Raw genomic sequence first — 23,299 nt, 5'->3', positions numbered from 1 at the left:
GTCCGCGGAGTCTCTCCTTCTCCGCGGGTGCTTTCTTATCACGGCTGTCCTGGCTGCTCTGGAGGAAGACGCCGAGGTGGAGAGCATCGGATCCCAGGTCATGAAGAAACCCTGACTGGTCCTTTTCTCCCTCCAGCAAGAACAGAAAAAGAAGAAGGCTTCCCCATCTCCTCTGGCGGAAATTGATCCTTCCCGAGTTCGCTGCCTCCTTTTCTCTTTTGGCCGTCATATTAACTTCTTATTCCAATTTTTTTAAAAAAATCTTCCAGCCTCTCTAGAAAGGCAGCTGGATTTGGGGTGTGTGTGTAATTCCTCCGTCTTGTCTAAGTTTCTGGGATCCCCCTCCCTCCCCGGAATTCCTCGTGCTTTTGTTTTCCTGAATGAATGAGGCTGATGAGTGATAATTCTAAAGCAACAATAGCCACCCATTGAAGAACCTGTCAAATCTTCTCAGCCAAGCAAGCTGACTTCCTTGTTCTCTCTCCTTCCTTCCGAAGAAATCCACACCCACCGCCAAGAACAGCAGGGCTGAGTATTGTGATCCTTTGGGTAGCAAGTGCCCGGGAAGCAAGTGCCTGAGTCCGTCTTCCTTGGGAGAGAATGGCTGAAGCTTCTCCCAGGACCTGGAGGGGATGCGATTCTGCTGGAGAAGAGGAAGCAGCCAGGGGAGCTAGAGCAAGCTGGCAAGGCTCTGCAAGAGAAGAATGGAGGGTTCTCGGAGCCGGGAAGTCACTGCCCCCCAGCCTGCAGCTGGGCCACAACTTGAACCCGCAGCCGGAAGAGGAGAGAGCCGAAGCAGGCCCGTCCCTAAGGGCACAGATGGAGGATCAGTTTCTGCACTTGACCATCAGAAAACAGGTGTCCTACAGGTAAGGGCTTCCTCTGGTCAAGTCACCAAGGGGGCTGGTTTTAGGGAAAGCAAGACATTTCAGTGAGTCTTCAGGTGGTTTTCTGCTCACTCTGAATGTTTTGTGAACTACCAGAAAGCGGGTCTGGGGGAGACACAGGGCTGAGCAACATCCAAGTCCCCTGCATGTTTGCTTGCAAATAAATTCCGCTGAGTTTATGGGGACTCAGTCTCAAGTCCGTGTGCCTAGGGTTGCAGCCTTAGTCTTTTTCAGTCAGCAACCAAAAGTCTAAGTGTGTGTGTGTGTGTCTCAAGTACAGGAATAGCCAATGTGGCACCCCCTCCAGTTGTAGTTGTCCTGCAACTTCCATCATCCCTGATTGCTGGCCATGCTGAAGGAGGTCGATAAGAGCTGGAGTCCAATAACCACTTAGCTCCCCCTTTATCATTATAGATGGTCGCAACAGATTTAATATAACTAGGGAATTGATCGGCTAAATCAATGTAATTTTACCCTCGCATACAATCTCTTTCCCTTCCCCCTGAAAAACACTTTAAGCATCTGTCGATGGCAGAGAAATGTAAATAAGGAAGTGAGGCAGAAAAACATCCGAAGTGTATGACTGGGAAACCTGGAGGCGGGGGTGGTCGAGAAAATAAATTTAAATCAGGTACAGTCATTTGTGTTTCCTGTATTTGTCTCTGCCTTTGAAAGCGCACCACCCCAAGCCATTCTTTTTGGCTCCCTTATAGTGAGGCTATCGACTTGGGTCTGAGCCAGTAGCCAACATGCTTAGCTGAGATTCCAGTCCATATACTCGTGTCTGTGATGTCTCCAGCGAGGAGAAGCCCCATTCTTCTTGGTCCAGGGCAGGACTCCTGTTATGAACCTACAGACTTCATTCTAGCTGATGCCAAGACTTGGTGACTGCATTAGCGGAAGGGATCAGAAGGACACATGTACCTGTATGGGAGTAAAATGGGGTGGTGGGACGAGAAAGTCGAAGGACAGCTGCCACAACATGGGCCTGTGAGTAAGGGAGAAATGAAGGAGTAAATAATTCGTACCCTGTAACCTAAGCTATTGTTTTTGTAAATTGTAAATCAGGTTTCCGTAGGTGACAGTGTGAAAGCTTTCGAGCTGTTCTCTATTAAAGCTAAAAATAACTCCAAGTATATTACTTTGCAATGCCACGTTAGTTACTAGCTTTATAATAACCCCTTAGCACTTTAAGTTGGTAGCATTAAACAAACAAAACTGGGTGTCACAGAATATAGGAAGCCATGGTTCACTATGACTGAAAGCTCAGAGCTAAATTTAAAGCTTCCCAGGTTGCTTGAAGAAGAGCTTTGTGATACTAAAAAGCTTGCCCATTCTCCCCCACAGAAGCTGCCATCGCCTTACCAGCCTCGCATGCTGACTCTCCCTGATCACCCCCATATAAACACTTCAGCAGTCAATAACTGATGGCGGTTTGAAGTGATTCACTGTACACTCATGGAGCAACCCTCTGTCCTGAACAGCATATGAAGGAAAATACTTTATACAGAAAACATTCTTGCTTCATGGATACTAGTGTTTCTACTGCAAACAGATAAAATGGGGGTGACATACCCCCACCTTCAAACACCATTGCTTGCATCTGAGAACGGTGATCTAACGGTGAATTTGTATGTTGCAGTGATTCAAATGCTAGATTTAGATGTGGAAAGTGCCTGGGCTTACATCCCCATTCAAGTATCATTCTCATTCAAGCTCACTGAAAGGACAAGTCACTTTCTCAGCCTAACCTACCCTGCAGGGTTGTTGTGAAGCCAAAGCACTGCTCTGAGCTCATTGGACGGAGGGAGAGAGGCTGTAACTAACTAGTGATAGACTTGTGCTTAGGGTCTCCTAGAATGACTTGGGTAGCCAACTTTGTGCACAGCAGATCTGGGGTCCATGGGGGCTAAAATTCAGGAAAATGAATGGTGCTGCTATAGCACATATGATCCCCACAGTATACAGCGGTACCTCAGGTTACATACGCTTCAGGTTACAGACTCCGCTAACACAGAAATAGTACCTCGGGTTAAGAATTTTGCTTCAGGATGAGAACAGAAATCGTGCGGCGGCGGTGCGGCGGCAGCAGGAGGCCCCATTAGCTAAAGTGGTGCTTCAGGTTAAGAACAGTTTCAGGTTAAGAACAGACCTCTGGAACGAATTAAGTTCTTAACCCGAGGTACCACTGTATATGGACAAAATGCTTCATCCAAGGACCAGGAAAGGCATATCTCTGGCTTCTCACAGGAAGAAGATTGTTGCCCAAGGAGAAATGTTTCCTTGGGCACTTAATGGTTATGTGCCAGAACAGCAAACGGAGGTTGTGGAAAGTTGCTGTTCAAATGCCCCGGCTCAAAACATTTAGCCATTCTTAGCAGGTGTGCAGCATGATCTGTGAGCTATGCTCTAGAAACTTTGCAGCAGCCTTTGCCAACCCGGTGCCTCCATATGTTTTGGGTGACAATTCTCACCAGCCCCAGCCAGCGTGGGCTAGGGGGAGCTGTCATCCAAAATATCTGGAGGATACCAAGGGACCTTGAGAGTCATCTGGTCCAACTCCCTGCAATGCAGGAATCTCAGCTCAAGCACCCAGGACAGGTGGAAACATGGGCGTGGCCGGGGGGCAGGGGGGCAGCTGCCCCCCCAATCATGTAAGTCAATAAAAATACTTAAGTAACCCCCACATAAATCCTGGCTATGCCCATGGGTGGAAACCTCCGAAGGAGAGTCCACACCTCCCAAGGGAGACCATTCTGCTGTCGAACAGCTCTTACTGTCAGAAGCAAAGGACTGCTTCCAGGTTACACACTGCTTATTAATGCCACCATTCAGTCCCTTATTGTATGTTGCAGCTGGACACAGGGGGGCTACCTTAAAGCCAGAGGCATGACTTGCCCTAACATGGTGCACACAATGGTCTACTTTCTGAAGCTTAAAAGCATTCTGGCCTGGATGCCACCATGAGTGAGGGGTTATCAAGGCTGGGAAAGGGAAGTGAACAGGATTTGCCTTCCAAGCTATGCTTCTCCAGGTGCGCAGGGTATGTTTTATGAATGGATTAGCTTGCTGCAATTATCCCAGAATCCCTGTGGGAGGAATGGAACATATTGCAAACTAATATGAACCATTTGGATTTGTGGGGAAGCTGCTTCATCGTCCTATCTGGCCAAGGGTTCTTTCGATAGAAAGTTCTGAAAACTCCATCCTTGAGTTCCAATTTTCTTCTGATTGGGACCATTAGCAAACTTTGTATGCCTCTTCTGATGACCCAAAAAAACCCACCCTTCACACCTATATTTTCTACCTGTAACACTTGCAGATTCTAGTTATAATTAATTCTGTGATAGTTGTTGAAAGTGACTCATGGAGTTGTCAGTCAGGACAAAATGTTCAAAACGTCGCTTTTTAAGCAGTCAAGGATGCATACAGACACCTTTTAGGCACAGAAAACTTGTTCTGTTTGGGATGTGTGTGTGTCTGTGTGCCGCAGCCTGTTAAATGCTTTAAGAAGAAAATATATCAGTCTGTGTCAGAATATCCTTTATTAACCAACGCAGCAGCAGCAGCAACAGCAACAACAACAACAACTCTGGGCAGCTTTCAACAAATTAAAACACAATATGACATCAAATATTTCAAACTTCTCTGTTTGAAATGCCTTCAGATGTCTTCTAAAAGTCAGATAGTTGTTTATTTCCTTGACATCCACAGGGCGGCTGTATTATTCATGCCAATAAACTTTCTGACCAGAATGGAAGGAAGATCAGCATTTTAGATCACTGTCCAACCTGGAATCTGAAGAAAGAAAGTAAGGCAGAGACAGGATGATGAAGCTGGCAATGTCTCTAAACCAGAATTGGTCTTGTGCAGAAAGCCAGGCCTAGCCACAGACACATACTGTTGCAGTACAATGTGCAGGACCAGTCTTGGCTTTTGGGTTGTAATCTAGTAAGTGGCTGTGTAGTGTAACAAACTAGGCAACTGGGATTGTTAGGAGTAAGAATCAGGACACAGAACAATCCTTGTGAGATGGAATTTAATATTCAGGTTTTGCATACAGCAACCATCCGGCTCTCAGTACTTTTCTGTCCTCCTTAGACTTGTTTAAGTCCTGGGATAGCTCAAACCTGTGATTAACGTAGGGCATTCCAAAATCCTGGAGCTGCTGTAAACATTACAGGTGGGGGAATTTGGATACAGCAAGGGAGTGCCAAGAGTGAAAAGTTCCAGGTGATGTTATCACATTTGTATGTCAGTCTGTGCTCACAGGTTAGCACATGCAAATGCAGACAAATTCAAGCTATTTGCAAAGAGGAAAATTGAGATGCGCCTGTTGCCTAACACTGCAGATCCTCTAAAGAACACCAGACAGATGGCAGTCTTAACCACCAGGTCGAAAGAGAACCCAGGCAGGAGGAAATCCATGGGCACATCAAAGGAGATGGATGTGCAGGTATAACCCAGTACGTACAGCACGCTGTGAGCTGTTCTAACCACCTCCCATTCCTCCAAAGCATTTGTCAAAAAATGGAGGACTGTAGGATCAGGGTCAGCTCTATAGTCTTCCAACTAGAATGCAGGAATCCCAGCACGCAGTCTCCCATCCAATAGGAAACCATGCCAGACCCTGCTTAGCTTTGCAAATTTGCTAGCAGTTTTATTGCTGCACCACTGTTTAAAGAATAATTTAAATGTATGGTGAGCACACAACCTAGTTATACTATTTTGTGGGTGGCACTGTGGTCTAAACCACTGAGCTTCTTGGACTTGCCGATTGGAAGGTCGGCGGTTCAAACACGTGTGACGGAGAGAGCTCCCATTGCTCTGTCCCAGCTCCTGCCAACCTAGCAGTTCGAAAGCACACCGGTGCAAGTAGATAAATAGGTACCTCTGTGGCAGGAAGGTAAATGGTGTTTCCATGAACTCTGGTTTCCGTCATGGTGTCCTGTTGTGCCAGAAGTGGTTTAGCCATGCTGGCCACATGACCCGGAAAGCTGTCTGTGGACAAATGCCGGCTCCCTCAGCCTGAAAGCGAGATGAGCACTGCAACCCCACAGCTGCCTTTGACTGGACTTAACCATCTAGGGGTCCTTTACCTTTTACCTTTACCTTACTATTTTGCAGTGGGGGGGGGTTGGCATAAGGATTAGCAAAAGGCTCCCTGGAAAGAGGATGACTGAGCCCAAATAGATTGTGATACAACTCCTGCGAAGGCAAAATTTCCTCAGCCTGCCCGAGACCCCACGTTTCACGTCATGTTAACTGCCTATGGGCACTTCCTGCCAGTCCTCTGCCTGCTGTGCTCCCCCAGCCGGCAGAAGCGTAGAGGGTGGCAGCAGCATCAGCCTTTTACGTAAAAGAAGGAGGAGGAGAAAAAGCAGCCTTGATATTTTTAAGGACTTGGAAATAAATGTTTCTTCCAGAAATAGAGAGAATGTGGTGTGTGTGGAGGTGTCTCTGGCGGGGGGAGCGTGGGCTGCCGGAGCAAGTTATATATAGCACTTCCCGAGCCAAGCCTCTTAGCAGCAATGGATTTGCAAGGCTCGCTGGTTCCAGCCTTTGCGGAAGCGGCTGCAATAAATACCTAAGTAGGTTTCATGTTTATATACCTGATTTTAGCAGTGATTCACCCGGGGGGATTTGGGGAAGTCATTCAGAGAAGCAAGTGAGACAAAAGCTTCTCGGCCCACTAATTGGCCACTAGTTTTACTAATTGCCATATTGCACATTACAAAACTAGGTAGGCTGCTGCGTGGGTAGCATAACCATGGAAGGATTTCATAATCTGTGAGGGAGACAAGCGGTGCTTCGATTACACTGGGGCATGCCCCCTCCTTAGCTTTTATGACAGCCCCCTTAGCTGCTGTTTTTAGAAATGTATGGGGGCACAATTTGTCTGTAATTGTCTAGCAGGTGTTAGGCAGAGAGGGTTTGTAAATTTCATTAAGGCCCCCCTACTTTTCCTCACATTATTCAAACGACTTCTGAGACCCTCGGTGTGTAAACACTGAAGCAAGTGAGCGGCAATTGCCCCCAACACCGTACAGCATGTAAAAATAAAATGTGTATGCCACTTACAGATTATAAGGTACGGCATAATATAGGTACACACTGTGCGCTTGGATGAAGCAGCCGATTATGGGTAAAATTCATGTGCCCATATTTTTTTTGCCACAAGGGTGCTTTTTTCATTCCTCTGCCCCGCAGCTGACAAAAGGCTGAACATGTTTTCAAGCCACACAAGTGAGGCAGCCTGGATTGCTGAATTCATATTGTGTGGGCTGAACCATTCAGAGGCTTCGAATGTTTGCGAATGTTCATCATCAGTTGACTGCAAAATATCACCTTGCAGTGGGAGGGCGGGGGCGGGGATGGGAATCTAAATGATACTCAAAGCATAACTGAGGCTTGGGATATCCGCCAGTGCTCAAAAAGGACTCTGTGGAAGTCAACTTTTAAAATGTGGATTTGTGACTCTATTAATCTCCCAGCATCCCTTTGGCCTACATCAGCACCTGGGCCATTACAATCCTCATCGTACTCAGGTATTGCAAGCACAAGGGAAAGCACTTCCTGAAGCCATTAGCAAAGTCTATGGCTAGTTTGGCTGGTGCAAAGAATTCTGGTGCCAACAGATCAGATTTCTCAAAGGGTGGAGTCAGCACCTCACCTTTAGTAGAAGAGGCCCTATGGCTCTTATCTGCCAAGACTGCCAGAAGTGCTTATTAGAGTGGAGTAAAATGGTAGGGAACGATATACCCTCCAACATTTCTCTGATAAAAATAGGGACATCCTATTCAACAACAACAACAATTTTCTTTATACCATGCCCATCTGACTGGGTTGTCCCAGCCACTCTGGGCAGCTTCCAATATATATCACAACACAATAAAACATTTAACATGAAAAATCTTCCCTATACAGGGCTGCCTTCAGATGTATAATTGCTTATCTCCTTGGCTCAGGGGTCACATAACGCCATACATTCCAAACTTTATTTGATGAAAATAGGGACATCCTAAGGAAAAGTGGGACATTCTGGGATCAAATCAGAAAACAGGATGGCTTCTGTAAATCCAGGACTGTAAATCCTGGAAAATAGAGACACTTGGAGGGTCTGGAACCAGTAACACACTCAAGGCTTAAATAGGGCTTTGAAACAGTTAGACTGCAATCCTATACCCACTTTCCTTAGAGTAAACCCTATTTAAATACATTTGACTTAATTTTGATTATAGGATTGCAGAGACCATCTCATTTTCCTATATAGTAAAAGTGTGTGCTGGGAATGGCCCATGTGAATGGGCAGAAGTGCAGCAACCCAGCCTCAGATGTTCAACTTTAAAACTGCCTGGTGACTGGCACTTGAGTTGCTGATGAGAACAGGAAGTAGATTTCTCCTCCTGCCAACAATGTGTGTAGCTCTGTGTAAGGTGTAGCCGATCAAAGGGCCACATTCGCCTTTGGCCACTGCTGGCTGTGATAAAATCAAAATGGTATTAAAATTTTAAAATACAGATAATCTGATGACTGGGAAGTGTGAAGTTCTACCAAACCTAATGCTTTGCCTACTTTCCCCCTCTTTTTGCTGCTGCCAAAATTGGTGAGGTCTTTGAAGCTAGAAAAATATGATGGAGAGACTGGATTGTTTTCCCTGCAACTTTTTGTTCTTTTTAACACATCCTTCTTAGAACAAAATACCTCTCTCACTGTCAGGAGTGCTCTGATGGTGTTTCCTGCTTGGCAGGGGGTTGGACTTGATGGCCCTTATGGTCTATTCCAACTCTATGATTCTATTCTATTCTATTCTATTCTATTCTATTCTATTCTATTCTATTCTATTCTATTCTATTCCTCTTTCCTTCTCATTTCTCTTCTCTTCCCCATTTCTTCAATCCCTCTCACTTTTTTAGCTTTCCAATCCCCGCCCCCATGTTTATATACCAGTTTCTCTTTGTTTCCTTAGCCTTTCTTAGAAGCAGGTCTTCACCAGCTTGCATCCTGCACTCACCCCCTTGCTCCCTGGCAGCTCCAAAACTGCCTGGCTCCTAACTTTTGCACACACAAAACATGTATCACTGTGAATAAGAGATATGCTTTTTATGCTTTCCTCAGCCATTGTTGGCTTAAAAATGCTTGTGTCTTCCTGTGAATACTCAGCGGATAATAAACTCCCAAAATCCGCTGTTGGGAAATGTCTTTGTTGGGACCCACCATATGTCACAAAGGGTTCTCTAATGCCCTTTTGGGCTCTTTCCCCTGATGTGATCCTTCGTATGGAGCTAAGCATCACTTTTCTCATCTATCCCTTACTCTTCCTGCGTGGTGGCCTCCTTACCTCTACACTTTATGTTGCAGACAGATGGGTTTGTTTACCTAGTAAGCACTAGCACTAGAGGTCAGGAGTTGCAGGAACACAAGCCTACTTGTTATCCTTATCTCTCAGGCTTATCAACTATTCCTGTGGTAGGTGCAGGGACACCAGGGAGGCTACAGGTAGGTAGCCGTGTTGGTCTGCTGTAGTTGAAACAAAACAAAACAAATATAATAAAATAATAAAAAATAATAATAAGTCCTTCCAGCAGCACCTTAGAGACCAACTAAGTTAGTTATTGGTATGAGTTTTCGTGTGCATGCATACTTCTTTTCAGCCCTATTTCAGCACTTGGCTGTGACACAGAAGAGGGCAAATACCTGTTTGCAGCTGCCCCAGAGAGCAGAGTTAAGGGTAGATTTCAGAGGAACATTAGGAAGAAACTTCTTGATAGCCAGAGCAGTTTGACATGGAGGGCACTTGCCAGGGGTGGGCACTCTCCCTTGCTCGAGGTCCTTCAGGCAGAAGCTAGGCACTCATTTGATAGAGGATATTCTGAATTGAGAAGTTTGGAATAAAGGTCTTTCAAGGCTGGGCCAACACTCCTATTGATTCTGCATCGAGTGTGGTTTCCACTGCTGATTTGGGAAGCAGTGTACACATGATGCTAGCCACAAGCCACTTCTATCCTGTCATTTGTTAGGAAATGCTGCATTTTGATGCATTTCCCCAAAAACTTGCTTCAATTCAAACTGAGAAAAAGAATGAGCAAACTGTGTTTCAAGCTGGTAATGTGTACACAGCCCAACTATATGAGTCTATGAACCAGAGAGACTCATACTCTGAATTCTAGAAGATTCACCCGTTTGCCCAAACAGCCATCTCTTGCAACAGATCCCACACTAATGTTGCTCCCATGATGTAACCATCACTGTAGCTCTTCTGCTCCCCAAAACTCCCAGAGCAGCAGACAGGACATTTGTTCAGTGTTGTCACTTACTCTGCCTGTTTCTCTGGAGCTGGCAGCCATTATTATTATTATTATTATTATTAGTAGTAGTAGTAGTAGTAGTAGTATATTGTTTGATTTGGTGGTGTGCTTTATGTTTTATTGATTGTTTATGACTACTTTTGTTATGTTGAAAGCCACCTTGAGCACGGTTTTAACTATCGGAAAGCGGCATACAAATAAAATTATGTACGGTATGTATGTATTCTTATATATTTTATTTATACCCCTTTCCCTGATGGGAATTTCCAAGGTGGTTTGGAAAGCATTCTTGTAGGATCTAATTCTACTTCCAGAATTTAGGATTCACGGATTCTTTTGACCCTGTGCTCTCCAGAGTTTAATGCTTCACTGCAGCAGCTGTTTACAGTGCAGCACTATTACAGTGTGGAACATATAATCATAGAATTGTAGAGTTGGAAGGGATCCTGAGGGTCATCTAGTCCAACCCTCTGCAGTGTGAGCTTAAATATGTTCACATGGAAAGTTGCTGAGTTCAGAGGTACTTACATCTTGATAAGGACTGAAGCTTTGGTTACACAATAGCAGGGAAACAACTGAGACACTTCTTAAGGGGCATAATGGGATGTTCTGGGAAGAGATGAGGTTGTGTAGATTTAGAAAAATAGAAAAATAATAATAATGAGGTTTGTAACCTGCCACTTATTACTTGCATCTTAGAAATCTGCTTTAGACTGCCTGAGCACAAAATGTAATTTTCCATGAGGACCTCTTAACTACACAAAAGTCATGACAACTTGGTTCCCGGTCTATTGGAGTTTCCTTTTCATCTTCACGTGCTTGACAAATTATCACAGCAGGGAGGGTGACAGTGTTGTAATACCAGTAGTGGGATTGTAGTCTTTGCTAATGTAAACACATCACTTATGCCTTTGCAATGAGAACCACAGACTCAGCTGTTTTATGCAGTGATATAGCACTTTTTAAGCTCAGACCATGAGTTTGCAAATTCTGAAGTTTTGAGGAGAAGCACAGAAATAAGGAAGATCACAAGAAAGATCACAAGACAGCCCAGAGAACGTTTCTAAAAATTGGTGGAGGAGTATGAGGAAGAAAAACCTAGTACAGTGGTACCTCAGGTTACAGACACTTCAGGTTACAGATACTTCAGGTTACAGACTCCACTACCCAGAAATAGTACCTCGGGTTAAGAACTTTGCTTCAGGATGAGAACAGAAATCGTGCAGTGATGGCGTGGCGGCAGCAGGAGGCCCCATTAGCTAAAGTGGTACCTCAGGTTAAGAACAGTTTCAGGTTAAGAACGGACCTCTAGGACGAATTAAGTTCTTAACCTGAGGTACCACTGCACAATGAGCTTGCTATCTATACAAACCCAATGAAATACTTGCTAAGCTCTAGCTCTTTCACTACCAAGGATCAGGGCTGTATATAGTCTATGATTCTGCTATTCCATGGGTAGAACAAGCACAGACATTGTCATGGAGTCCCAAATTCAGTAACCTGAGGGTGCTTCTAGATGAAAGGTTCCTGGCGTAAGAGACTCTTAGCTTTCAAGCTTTTATGCACCTTCAGAAATAGTTTTGAAAGTGACTGGTCAAAGCCTGAAGATGTTTGAGTAAACTGAGGCTATGTACACATTAGCAGATTAAAATTCAGCAAGGTCATTTCTCTCTTGTATGTTGGACACATCAGAGAGGGGGTGGAGACGCCTTCACCAATGTGCATTATGTTGGTGCAAGAGAAATCTATATCTATCTATCTGCCTACCTGTTTATCTGTCTGTTAATGAATTCCTGGATACCAGGATCCAGGTTGGGGGGAAATACTCTTTGCTGAGAGAACCCCCACAGAGATTTAAAATAACAAAATATGCGGCAAAGTAAAGCATGAAAATATAGGCTGTTTAGACCTTTAAAATATGCCCATGTGAGTTCCAAAACTTCCCTCTTTCTGCAGAATAGGAAAAGGCCACACATTTGGTAAGTTGAACAATACAGTGTGCAAAAGTATATGTAGGTCTGCAGACGTCAGCTTTCTTTTGTACAGTACTTGGATTACCTTGGCATTGTTGTTTTCAGAACAAAGTACAAAGCTCAAAAGCTAGCAACCTGCCAACTGTATCACATTGAAAGATAATTATCTCTACAGGGTTTGATGTGCTCAGTGGTGCAGTTAGCTAATTTCAGACTCTGGACTTAATGGTCTTATCCCACCCACTTTCCTTTAGGTGCTAGTATTACTTCATTTCAAAATCTGATAAGCCAGCCCTGCTGATCTGCCCTCTTGGTCATTCTGCTGAATGAAGCCCTAGACATCTGCCCCAAAGTCCTGCCTTGCTGGAGCCAACTAGGATGTACTCCTCTTTCCGTTTCGAATCTTATCCACAAACACTTCATAATTTCCTTCAGCCTGATCAATATCCCATGCCTTACAGTTCTTTATTCTCTGGAACTGTCGCAGTAGCCATGGCCTGTGGCAAGCACTCCCATCGTAAACAGGTGCAATGCTGCTAAACAAAGGCACTTTGTGCAGCCAGGATGCGGGGCTCCTACTGTGAGCTGTCCCTGCTGCTGCATCGCGTGAAGTCTCAGTGGCCTTGCTGTGTGCCACTTTGACAATGGTGAAGCCTGGAACGCTGCTGTCATTGTGTTTGTGGGCTGGGAAATGAGATGCAGGAGTTACATCCTCCGCTCCCAGGTGGGAAGACATGTGCAGATGGGATGGATGCTTTATGGGAAGGGAGTTTGATGAACAGTTCTTTCCGGCTCAGCCTTCCCTTTGAATCCTTTTTAAAGCATGTTAATCAGCCTTCATAGAATAGCATAATCAAATCCCCGTTTGCTCCCACCAATCTGTGTCTGCAGCTCTTTGACGTGAGCTGTGTTTCAGCATCTCTTAAAGCAAAAAAATAAAAAAAGTGTTCACAGGCCAGTGCTTCATGAATACAACTGCTGTGCTGCCCTTCAACTTGGACAACACTGCTTTTTCCAAGACCCGGTGCCAACTGACAACCCCCAAAGAGTGAGATTTGCCAATTCTGGCAAAGGTGGGAAATCAATGGGCACCGAAGGGAGCAAGTTCACACTCTTGCATTACTCGCTGGGCACTACTGTAGATTCCTAATTATTATTATTATCAGACCTGGTGCTGCCTGAAAGATTCATAGCAGCTGATGTGTAATGAATAGACACAGCTCTTTGCGAGTCCAGTTTGCAAGAGTTCCAGCAGGGCAAGGGAACTGGTGACTTAGGCAAAGTATATATATATACACCGTATTTTTCGCTCTATAACACGCACCCGACCATAACACGCACGTAGTTTTTAGAGGAGGAAAATCCGTAGTCATGCCACCCGTAGGCATTTCCTCCATAACACGCACAGACATTTCCCCTTACTTTCTAGGAGGAAAAAAGTGAGTGTTATGGTGCAAAAAATAGGTATACACACACACACACACACACACACACACACACACACACACACATGCTCAAAGAAAGAGGAAAGGTACAGGTTCTGGGATTCTTGGTGAGACCTGGTGGGGCAGGCATAGGCAAACTCAGCCTTCCAGCTGTTTTGGGACTACAACTCCCATCATCCCTAGCTAACAGGACCAGTGGTCAGGGATGATGGGAATTGTAATCCCAAAGCATCTGGAGGGCCAAGTTTGCCTATGCCTGTGGTGGGGCCTGGGAAAGCACCCTCTGAAACGTACTAGGCTTTAGCAGTCTTCTGACTTTGTGTCTCACTAGCGCTCACTGCAGCTCACTCTTCTCTTGCTTTTTCCTCTTCAAATAAGGCTAGGCCTTGCTGTACATGATTGACTCCCCCAGTGCAAGAGGCTGCTATATCTCCCAGCTTGAGCCTGGCTTTGTCAGGATCTTTTCTGAGCCCACTTGTTTCTTCAGATAGTTTAGGTAGCTGAACAATTTGGAGGTAGTCGCCCCCATGTTTTTCCTCTTCCCCTGGCAGATGGCTTCACTTGCTAATGCTTCCTCCTTCCTTTGGCTGGAAACTTTCCCAAAGGGATTATTGAGCAGCCTGCAGGAACCGACACATGGTGCCCATCTCTGTTGTGCTCTCTTCCTGCCAATCCCACCTCTTCATTCAGTCGGTTGGCCTTTGCTTGGGAGGCTGTTCTTCTCTGCCAGGCTGCATATGGCTCTGTCCTCCCCTCTCAGCTGGTGGGCACCGCTTCCTGCGCTTAGCATTTTCAGATGCACAACGGAGGGCAGGAACAATCTGGCTTAGCCTAACCACTGGCTGATGCTCGATTTGTTGTTGATTGAGAAGGACTAGCACCAAAAATCTACAGGTTGCCCTATAAGGTGGGCGGGGTGGTGGGAACCTTTCTGAAATGTGTGCTTGTTGGCTGTCTTATCTGGGCCAACTGAACTGATCTCTGTTGCTTGTCATAATATTATCCGGCTTTGTGTGCAAGAAAGTGTAACAAGCCAACTGCTGCCCAGAATTTCCCAGGTTCCTTGCAAATTGCACAGGCTTGACAGTACAGTATACATTTCGGATAGGCAGTACATTCTGTGGCCAGGGAAGAACGGATGGACTAGAATGGGAGGTCTGTTCTTCTCAGGAAGCATCACTATCCATGATGAACACACCCAGAGAACTGGGAACTGGAGAATTCTTAACAGGATTTCTCTTGCCTTCCAGCAGATTCTAGCAGGGACCTTGGCTTTTGTCACAGAGCAAAACTGATGCAGCTTAGGGTCTTCAAAAGTTTAGCAGTGATTATGGTGGGGATGTGAAATTTATGTGTTCATTTGCTTTTTAGTGCCTACCTGGCCTTCGAAAGACAACAAAAGCAGTTTATGGAGGAACAGCAGCAAAATAACAGTTAAAAGATTCAAAAGCAGGCATTGTGAGAAATTCTAAATGTGTCAGAAGGGTTTGTAGATGACAGAAACATTCTATTCTGATAACCAGAGCAGCTTGGGTTCAATCATGCGCTTCCTGGGTTCACCGCCCACCATTCACAATCTCTACATGGCCTCAATCAATGTTCTGACAAGCCATGCATCCCCCACAACTCACCTTTCCATTCTGGAACCGGGCACCATCTTCTGGCAGAAACCTGCACCTGCAGTTCCAAATCTTTTCATTGCCACAATGATGCTGAGAAAACCCATGGGAGGAGGCTTAAACATTCCAAAGTGATACACACATTCTGAAGTAGTACATACGTTCTAATTTGTTGTTAAAGGGAAACTCTTGTGTTATGGTATATGCAATGCATGGTAATACATTAAAAAACCTACAGATCTTAAGCCAGTAAGAATGTACGCTCTCAGAGTCTGTTATATCATAATAAAGCATGGTTTAAAATGCTACAAAGGCATGCGCATAAGGCAGCATTTTCTACATTCCATGTTCAATGCTGCAGGACACAGTAAAACACATTAAGTGCCCCTGGAAAAAGCATCCCACATGGGATGGCTCAGCTGGTAGACCATGAGACTCTTAAGCTCAGGGTCATGGGTTCAAGTCCCATGATGGGCAAAATATCCCTGCATTGCAGGGGGTTGGACTGGATGACCCTCAGGGTCCCTTATAACTCTACAAATGATTCTATGGTTTCTGTGAGTCGTGTGGATAGTTTGGAACTGGCACAGGCTGAATGCCATTCTCCTGTTTATTGATGGAAGGTGATGTGTTCAAGACGTAGCATGCATGATCTCTTAAATGTGCAGATGTGTAGCAAGAAAATCCCCAAGTATCCTTAAAGCTCCTTAAAACTGATACCACCTGGCAGCCCAAGGGCCAGCAAGTGTACTCTGTAGAGCAGAAAGTCTCAAACTGTGTCAGAGGCGATTTTAGGGTAGCATGACCGGTACACTTGCTCTGGGCACCGCCCTGCAGGAGGGGCGTCAAAACAATGCTGCAGAATAGAGCATGAGAGGTGGGGGGACGGGGACACACACTGAATTTAAGAGCCTAAAATCTGCCTCTGATTGTGTTCTGTGGACAACTTGTGGCTCATGAGCTCCATTCAGGAAAAGCTGTGGAACAGTCAAGAACAGCTGCACTTTTTACAGTATTTTTTCTTCTTCTGGTGACAGTGATCATAGTGCGTTGCTCAACAAAACAGGCGGATCCATCTCTTTACAAAGGCAAGACTGTAGTTATTAAAACGTAAATTATGTATGTGCTTTAATTTGTAGAACAACAGGAGTTTATTAAGTAGTCCACTGAGACCCACAGCAATTTTCAAGTGGTCCTCGGGGGAGAATGTTTGAGAATTGTTGCTGTACATCAACGGGAAACACCCTTCTTAGTGCGAGTGTTTCTGTAGATACTGTTGGAGCCAGTCTCCTTTTGGTGCTGCTTCTGCCGCTGCCACTGTAAGCTATGGCTCTTTCAACATCACACTCCTTAAAATGCTTCACATTAAGCATTTAAATTAGCTAGCAGCACCATTATTTAAAGCACCCCAAAGCACAATGTAAATGCTGCCTTGGGATTTCTGTGTGCTCCGGGTTCAAAATATCTCTAAAAGAAATCAGTTACAACCATTCCACTGATTTTGTTAAAGCTGGATCACACCTATTAGGTTTTGTGGCGTTCATATGAACATACATGTCCTCCATAGTCAAGGTATGCCACATTCATTCCTGAGTAAATTCCCACAGATCTCATGAATTTTTTACCCACTCTTCAAATGCAGATGATATTAAATCCCATACGTGTGTGTGTGTGTTTGTGTGTGTGTGCTATAGTTGCATTAGCACCAACAGCATGATATCCTGATCTCTTAGAAAGGGATGGGATGCAGTTAAGAACATAATAAAAGAAAGGAAGCCTTGCTGGATTAGACAAAAGTCCATCTTGTCTAGTATCCTGTTTCCATCTGTAGCCAGCCAAATACCTTCAGGAAGCCCACAAACAAAGCATGAGCAGAGCCCTCCTGTCATTTGTTCTGCCATTTGGCATTCTAAGGTATATTGCCTCTCAGGCTGGAGGCTCCACTCAGCTATCATGCAAATAGACATTGGTTGACCTGTCCTCCATGAATTTGTCTAATGCCCTTTTGGAACTATCTAAGGCAAGCCATGTCCAGTGGAAGTGAATTTCGTAAGTTAATTATGTGCTGCCTGGGGGTGGGGGGCACTTATTTGTTTGTCTTGAATATACTGCCAGCCAGTTTCACTGAGTTACCTTGAACACTAGTGTTTGGCTGCAGTGGCATTGTCTTGATTGATGAAATAAGCTCACGCTTGTTCAACAACAACAACAATCTGGAGAGAAATGTAGCCCAGTGCTGGAAAGCGGAACACACAGTTCAGTTCATTTTATCTAATCTTTCTATCTATCTGTCTACCTATTTATTTATTTAAAAGGCTCACAAAATGAGAGAATGTTGAAACAGATGAGAAAGTAAATTTGCTGATGTTTATCACTGAGTTCGTTAAATAATAAGTTTTCCTGCACTGTACATAGTGTAGAGAGACACTTAGCCTCTAAATTGTCTTCTTTTAAAGTAAATCTCCCGTCCTGACATTCATACATCCACATTCCACACAGCACCTGCAATGGCAGCGGTTACACTAGCTGTGTAGAAAACCACACTTTCCTAACAGTTACTTAGGTCAAGTATGTACAACAGCTGTTTCCCAGAAAATAAAGGGGTTTAAACCCAACAGGTGAATCTTTGCTAAAAGTGTGCAGTGCAAATATATACAGTTTAAAGTAAGCCCCGTCATATTCAATATTCTCAGGTATGTGCACACAGGATCACAGTCTTAATCTGATTCGTTGTTTCTTTTCCCCGAAGACCTGTCCTTCTGTAATGGAGTGTGTGGACTAGGAATTTCTAAAATAATTGCAATCATTCTTACCATACTACAGTCACTAGAATTGCTCAGACAATGCCATGGCTGTAAAAGTGCTCTAAAACTAATATATTCATTTCGCAGATAAGCGTGGATTTACTTGGAAGTAAGTCCCACTGAATTCACTAATAGTTGCTGCTGCTCCCAATGAAATGTGCATCATATCACAGTCCTACAACATCTTTCAATGTGCTGCTGTGAATTGCTCTGAAAACTACGGCCTGAGATATAAATGCAATAAATTGCCAATATCATTAATGACATAGGTGTGGACATCTTATTGTGATATTCCTTAGTGCATATAATGCTATGTATGTAATATGCAGCTTTGTTTATTAACAATTCTTGTAATAAAGATAGGCGTGCTCAAGCTGTACAGTATTTCGTCCTTTCCCTTTAACAATGTTCCCTGTAGTGTTGGAAAACCAGAAAAGGGTTATTATTTTTCTGTCATTGATCCTTTCAAACCTTAAAAAGAATTAACTTTCAAAAATAAAATGGTAACATATATAAGGTCATGATGACAATTATTTGTAAGAAAATTCATTAGCATTCTGTTCGCAGTTTTAAAATGGGAGATTCCTTTGTTTATCAGTGTTTTGTGGTCTGAATGTGAAAACAAAGGTCTTTCTGTTCCCCATTGGTGCTGGAAAGCCATCAGGACAGTAGAATCATACTCTTTGTCACTCATCAGATGATATAATATGGGTCATTCTTACCACCACTACTTCCTACTCACTTCTTGAGCCTTTCTCTCCTACTTTCTGTTCTTGATACAGTGGTACCTCGGGTTACAGACGCTTCAGGTTACAGACTCTGCTAACCCAGAAATAGTACCTTGGGTTAAGAACTTTGCTTCAGGATGAGAACAGAAATCGTGCGGCGGCGGCAGTGGGAGACCCCATTAGCTAAAGTGGTAACTTAGGTTAAGAACAGTTTCAGGCTAAGAACCGACCTCCGGAACGAATTAAGTTCTTAACCCAAGTACCACTGTACTTTCAATTCCTCATGGAGTTTTAGCTAAGTCACATGAACCCTGTAAACTGTAAACTTTGCTATGAAATCTTAGGAAATTCTGGAGGAGGCCATAGAACAGTAGAGGGTTAGTTTAAATTATGTCTGTTATATTTGTTTTGCAAGATAGTGCTGGGAAATGTAGCTTAGGGGGGTTTTTTGTTCATCCCTTTCAGTTTCACAGCCTTTTCAAAGTTTCAAAGCTTCACACAATCAAAATACAGCAATAATCAATAAAGCACAGTCCACATCCTAAACCATTTAGATATTTAAAGGCCAAAACTAGCACTTTCAAACAGATCTGGAAACAAGTTGGGGAGCCAACGAGCTTGACGCAATTCAGATGTAACATGAAGATCAAAAATGTGGTCCCATTAGCATCCTACCTGTTGCATTATTGTGCCAGCTGAGGTTTCTGACCCTTTTTCAGCAGGGAAGTAAAGAAGCCATGTGTTATTGTGGCAAGATCTGCCTTCACCAGAAAATAATACTTTTGTTTTATTACAAATTGCAGGTGTGCCCTTTTCTGATTTAGATCAAGCCTGAGGCAGGGCAAAGCTTAGTTTTAGTTTTGTTTATTATATTTGAGTATCATTTCACAACATTCAAAAGGTGTCCTAAATCAATTTATGGTAGAATAAAAATATAAATATAATTATAAAACAAGAAATGTAATAAAAAAATAACAATAGAAATACTAAAAGTGTTCATCTAAAGATAAAGAAAAATTTCTTTTCATACCACAGTCCCATTCTGTACTGGTTACTTATTGGGGCATGGGGGAATCAGCCAGCAAGGACTGGAGATGTGAATAACATAATATCTAATTTCACTCTTGGGTCAGCCATTTAGCTCCTTCACTTTTTTCCTGTCTTATACAACACTCCCTTCATATCTTTGAAGGAATTAAAAAGTTATGTTGGGCTCTTTTTGTTTAAATTTATGTCTCTTATTGATGTAGGTGGTGGTAGGGAGATTGCTAAAACTGAAAGTCTGCCATTTTTGGTGGCAGGCAGGGAGAAGCCGATTTGTATGCAAACTTAGACTTTGCATTTGGCCATCTTCTACAAGTCTGTGAGAGCCAGTGCAGAGCACTAAATTTGGATCAGGGTACAAGTTCCTTTTCCACCACGAACATTGACCTTGGGCAAGTGTCACACCTCTCAATCTCAGTTTCTTTCTTTATAACATAGAAATAACAAGAGACTTGCCTTCCGGGGCTGCTGTGACAGCAAAGACAGTAACCTGGGCCCCATCTGCACTATGCATTTATGGCAGTAACCCACCACTTTAAACCGTCACCGCTTCCCACAAAGGCTCCTGGAACTATAGTTTGTTAAGGGTACTGAGATTTGTTAGGAGACCCGCATGCCCCACACAGAGCTACGATTTCCAGTGTTCCCTTGGAAGAGGCACTGATTGTTCAACCACTTTGAGGACTGTAGCTCTCAGAGGGGAATAAGACTCTCCTAACCACTCTAGGCACCTTTGACAAATTACAGCCTCCAGAATTATTGGGTTGTGGTGGCTAGGAAGCCATGATTGTTTAAAGTGGTATAATACTGCTTTAAATGTTTAGTGCAGTCGAGTCCATAGAAAGCATATTTAAAGTGCTAGGTAAAAGTCAGAGTGAGGTGACAGATGATTTTGGATATCACAGAGGACAAGCAACTTGTTAATTATAGTAAGAGTGTATTTTTTCTGCTGGGAAACAGCGCTTGTGGGATTTCCTGATTCAGGTGCCAAAATAACTTGGCCAGCTTTGGTACTATGCAGGGCTTTTTTTCCCCAACTGGAGCTCATCAGAGCTCAGCTCCGGCACCTCTCAGGTGGGCACCCCATTGCCATTCTTTCTTTTTAATTTTTTTTAACACATTCTTTAAAAATTTTTTTTTTACAAAGTAATAATCATAAATAAATAAGAATAAAGATGTGCACCCCACCACCGAGACCAATCCATTACAACTATCCAACCTCCCAAAATTTAAACACCTCTTGTGATGGTTTGACCCCTTTCTGTTTTAACAGTACAAATTCTACAAACACCCTCCATATCTCCTCAAAATCATTTCTCCTGCATATTCCCCGTCTTACGTGAATGGCACATGTTAATTTATCATTAATAGCTATATCCCACACCTCTTTATACCACTCTTCCGTTTTATATTCTGCTTGCCACTTCCACTTCCTGGCTATAATAATTTGTGCTGCTGTCAATAAATTTGGAAGCAAGTCCTTCATAGCTTGTGAACCTTCCACCCCATTGTAAATTGATAATAATGCTACCTCTGGACTTTTGGTCAGCTTTAACCCAGTCATTTCTGTTATCTCTTTAAACACCCTTTCCACTATTTTTTTTACATATTTACACCCCCACCACATGTGAACATAATTCCGTTTCCTGGCATCCCCTCCAACATAACACCGAATATTCCTTGTTTATTTGATTTAATCTGACTAGTGTTAAATACTATCTCCAAATTAATTTATAATAATTGCCATTCTAAGAGAACAAGGGAGAAGTTAATGGTAAGCTCCTGCACCACTTTTTCTAGAAAAATAGCACTGGTACCATGTTCCTTTACATAGGAGAGGGGCAGGGGTGGACTTTGGTAATCTTTCGTAATAGGGCACCCTGTGTGTGAGGAAAGGCCCATCTCTAAGGTGCAGCCAAGGCTAACAGGTCCAGGAGCTCAAACAAAAAGCTGTTCTTCAAAAACACATAAAAACTTTATTTAAAAAACAAGATTCATTGAAGAAAAAGGCTTCAAATCACAACACAAGTTAAAGCTACTTAGAAGCAAAGAAAGCAACAAGACTGTCTTGTCTGGTTATTAATTAGCTAGCACTCAAGGTGGTGCAAGTTGGGCAAGAGGTTCCTGAGCATAGAACAGAATTCAGTTGGGCAGCATGACCGGTAGTAGTGATCATTGCACGATGAGCGCTGTCTTACAATAGCCCAAACCCTGAGTTTAAGCAAAACTGACCTGAATCATATGACCTGATATGCCCAATCATAGGGCTTAATTGGTAGAGCTTTACAGATAATGAGCACTCACCCCTCCCGCCATGGTTTTTGGATCACCCCACTCTCATTAGCCTTAACCTTGAAGGCCTAATAAGGGACACCTGTGCTCAGCTTCAGTACTCAGGAATCCCAGCAGTTTCTCAAAAAGACTAACAAATCAGGCCCAAAGATCTACCGGTATTTCCCCACACTGTGCGAGGCCAAACTTTGGCGTCCCCAAATGGATCTTCTCAGTTATGCATCTTCTCAATTTTGAGCCCCTTCGGCTTGGCACCCTGTACAGGGGATCTGCCCCACCCCAAATCTGGTGCTGAGAAGGGGTGCTCTTTGCTGTCCCCCCAACCAGGCAGCCAAACGTATTAGGTCAAAGTGTTTAGTACGCCGACGCCCTTCATTGGTTAGCAGGGCAAGGGCCAGAAAGGGGAGCGAGCGTGCTTCTGGTTGTTCCCAAAGCGAGGGAAGAAATACCATGGCCTCTCTGTGGTGTGTAGCCAGAGTAGCTGACCTAACGCATTCAGATGGCCATTTCTCAACCGGGGAAAGGCTGTGAGGAGTTTCCTCCGCTGTCGTAAGGAGGCGCTTCAGCCCTGAGGGAGAATTCTCGCCACCCGAGAGAGACTTGTACGACGGGAACTTGTTGCCACTTGCCCAAGTCTGAGCAGAGAGGCTTCGGCGTCGAGGCTTCTCTCGCCTGAGAGAAGCAACGTGGGCTGGGAATCGGTGCGCGTGTATGCTTTGCACAGCGTGGTGCAGCGGCGGCTGCGGCGGCCGTCTCAGGCTGCCTGCTACCCTTTCAGGAAGCCCATAAAAAGAGGAACAGGGTGGAGAGAGAGCGCGCGAACAAAGCCAGTGTGCCCCGCGCTGCGGACCTGATGGCAAGGAGCTGCTGGCGAGGGTCTGCCCTGCCGGGAATGACTCCGCAGCCCGGCCGCGGGAAGAGGGGCGGCGAGGCCGTGCAGAGGAGGTCCGAGGTGGTCTGAGGAGGACCTGCCCGTCCCCGAAGGGCAGATGTGGTGGCACCGGTCGTGGGATGTCCCGCGGAGCCCCCCCGGGAAAAGCACCGCCGCCAGGTACTGCCGGCCGGCCAGGCTGGGACTCTGCTGATTTCCTCTCGCCGTCTGGGCTGACGCCCTGGTCTCTCGCACGGAGAGCTGTTGTTTACATCCTGCTATTGTGGAGGGAAAGGGCCTTTGCCATGGAATCCCTTCCTCCCCTTGG

At 44.4% G+C, this 23,299-nt stretch overlaps 1 protein-coding gene across 4 annotated transcripts in view; it reads left to right on the top strand.

The window, feature by feature from the left end:
* Positions 1–23,299, top strand: part of DGKZ (diacylglycerol kinase zeta) — a 140,497-nt gene continuing 117,198 nt past the window's right edge. For 2 of the 4 annotated variants that reach the window (XM_083462560.1, XM_083462569.1), the window contains exon 1: positions 22,488–23,151. In XM_083462560.1, the coding sequence (XP_083318686.1) occupies positions 23,090–23,151 (62 nt within the window). In that variant the 5' untranslated portion in view covers positions 22,488–23,089. Of the gene's footprint in view, positions 98–317; positions 870–22,487; positions 23,152–23,299 lie in introns of those variants that run through there. The other 2 variants (XM_083462565.1, XM_083462563.1) reach the window with 2 other exon arrangements.

The sequence above is a fragment of the Podarcis liolepis genome, assembly GCF_965112155.1.
Source record: "Podarcis liolepis genome assembly, chromosome: 1".
Taxonomy (NCBI): Eukaryota; Metazoa; Chordata; class Lepidosauria; order Squamata; family Lacertidae; genus Podarcis; species Podarcis liolepis.
The sequence above is the reverse complement of the archived record's forward strand: the minus strand, read 5'-3'. Positions and strand labels throughout refer to the sequence as shown.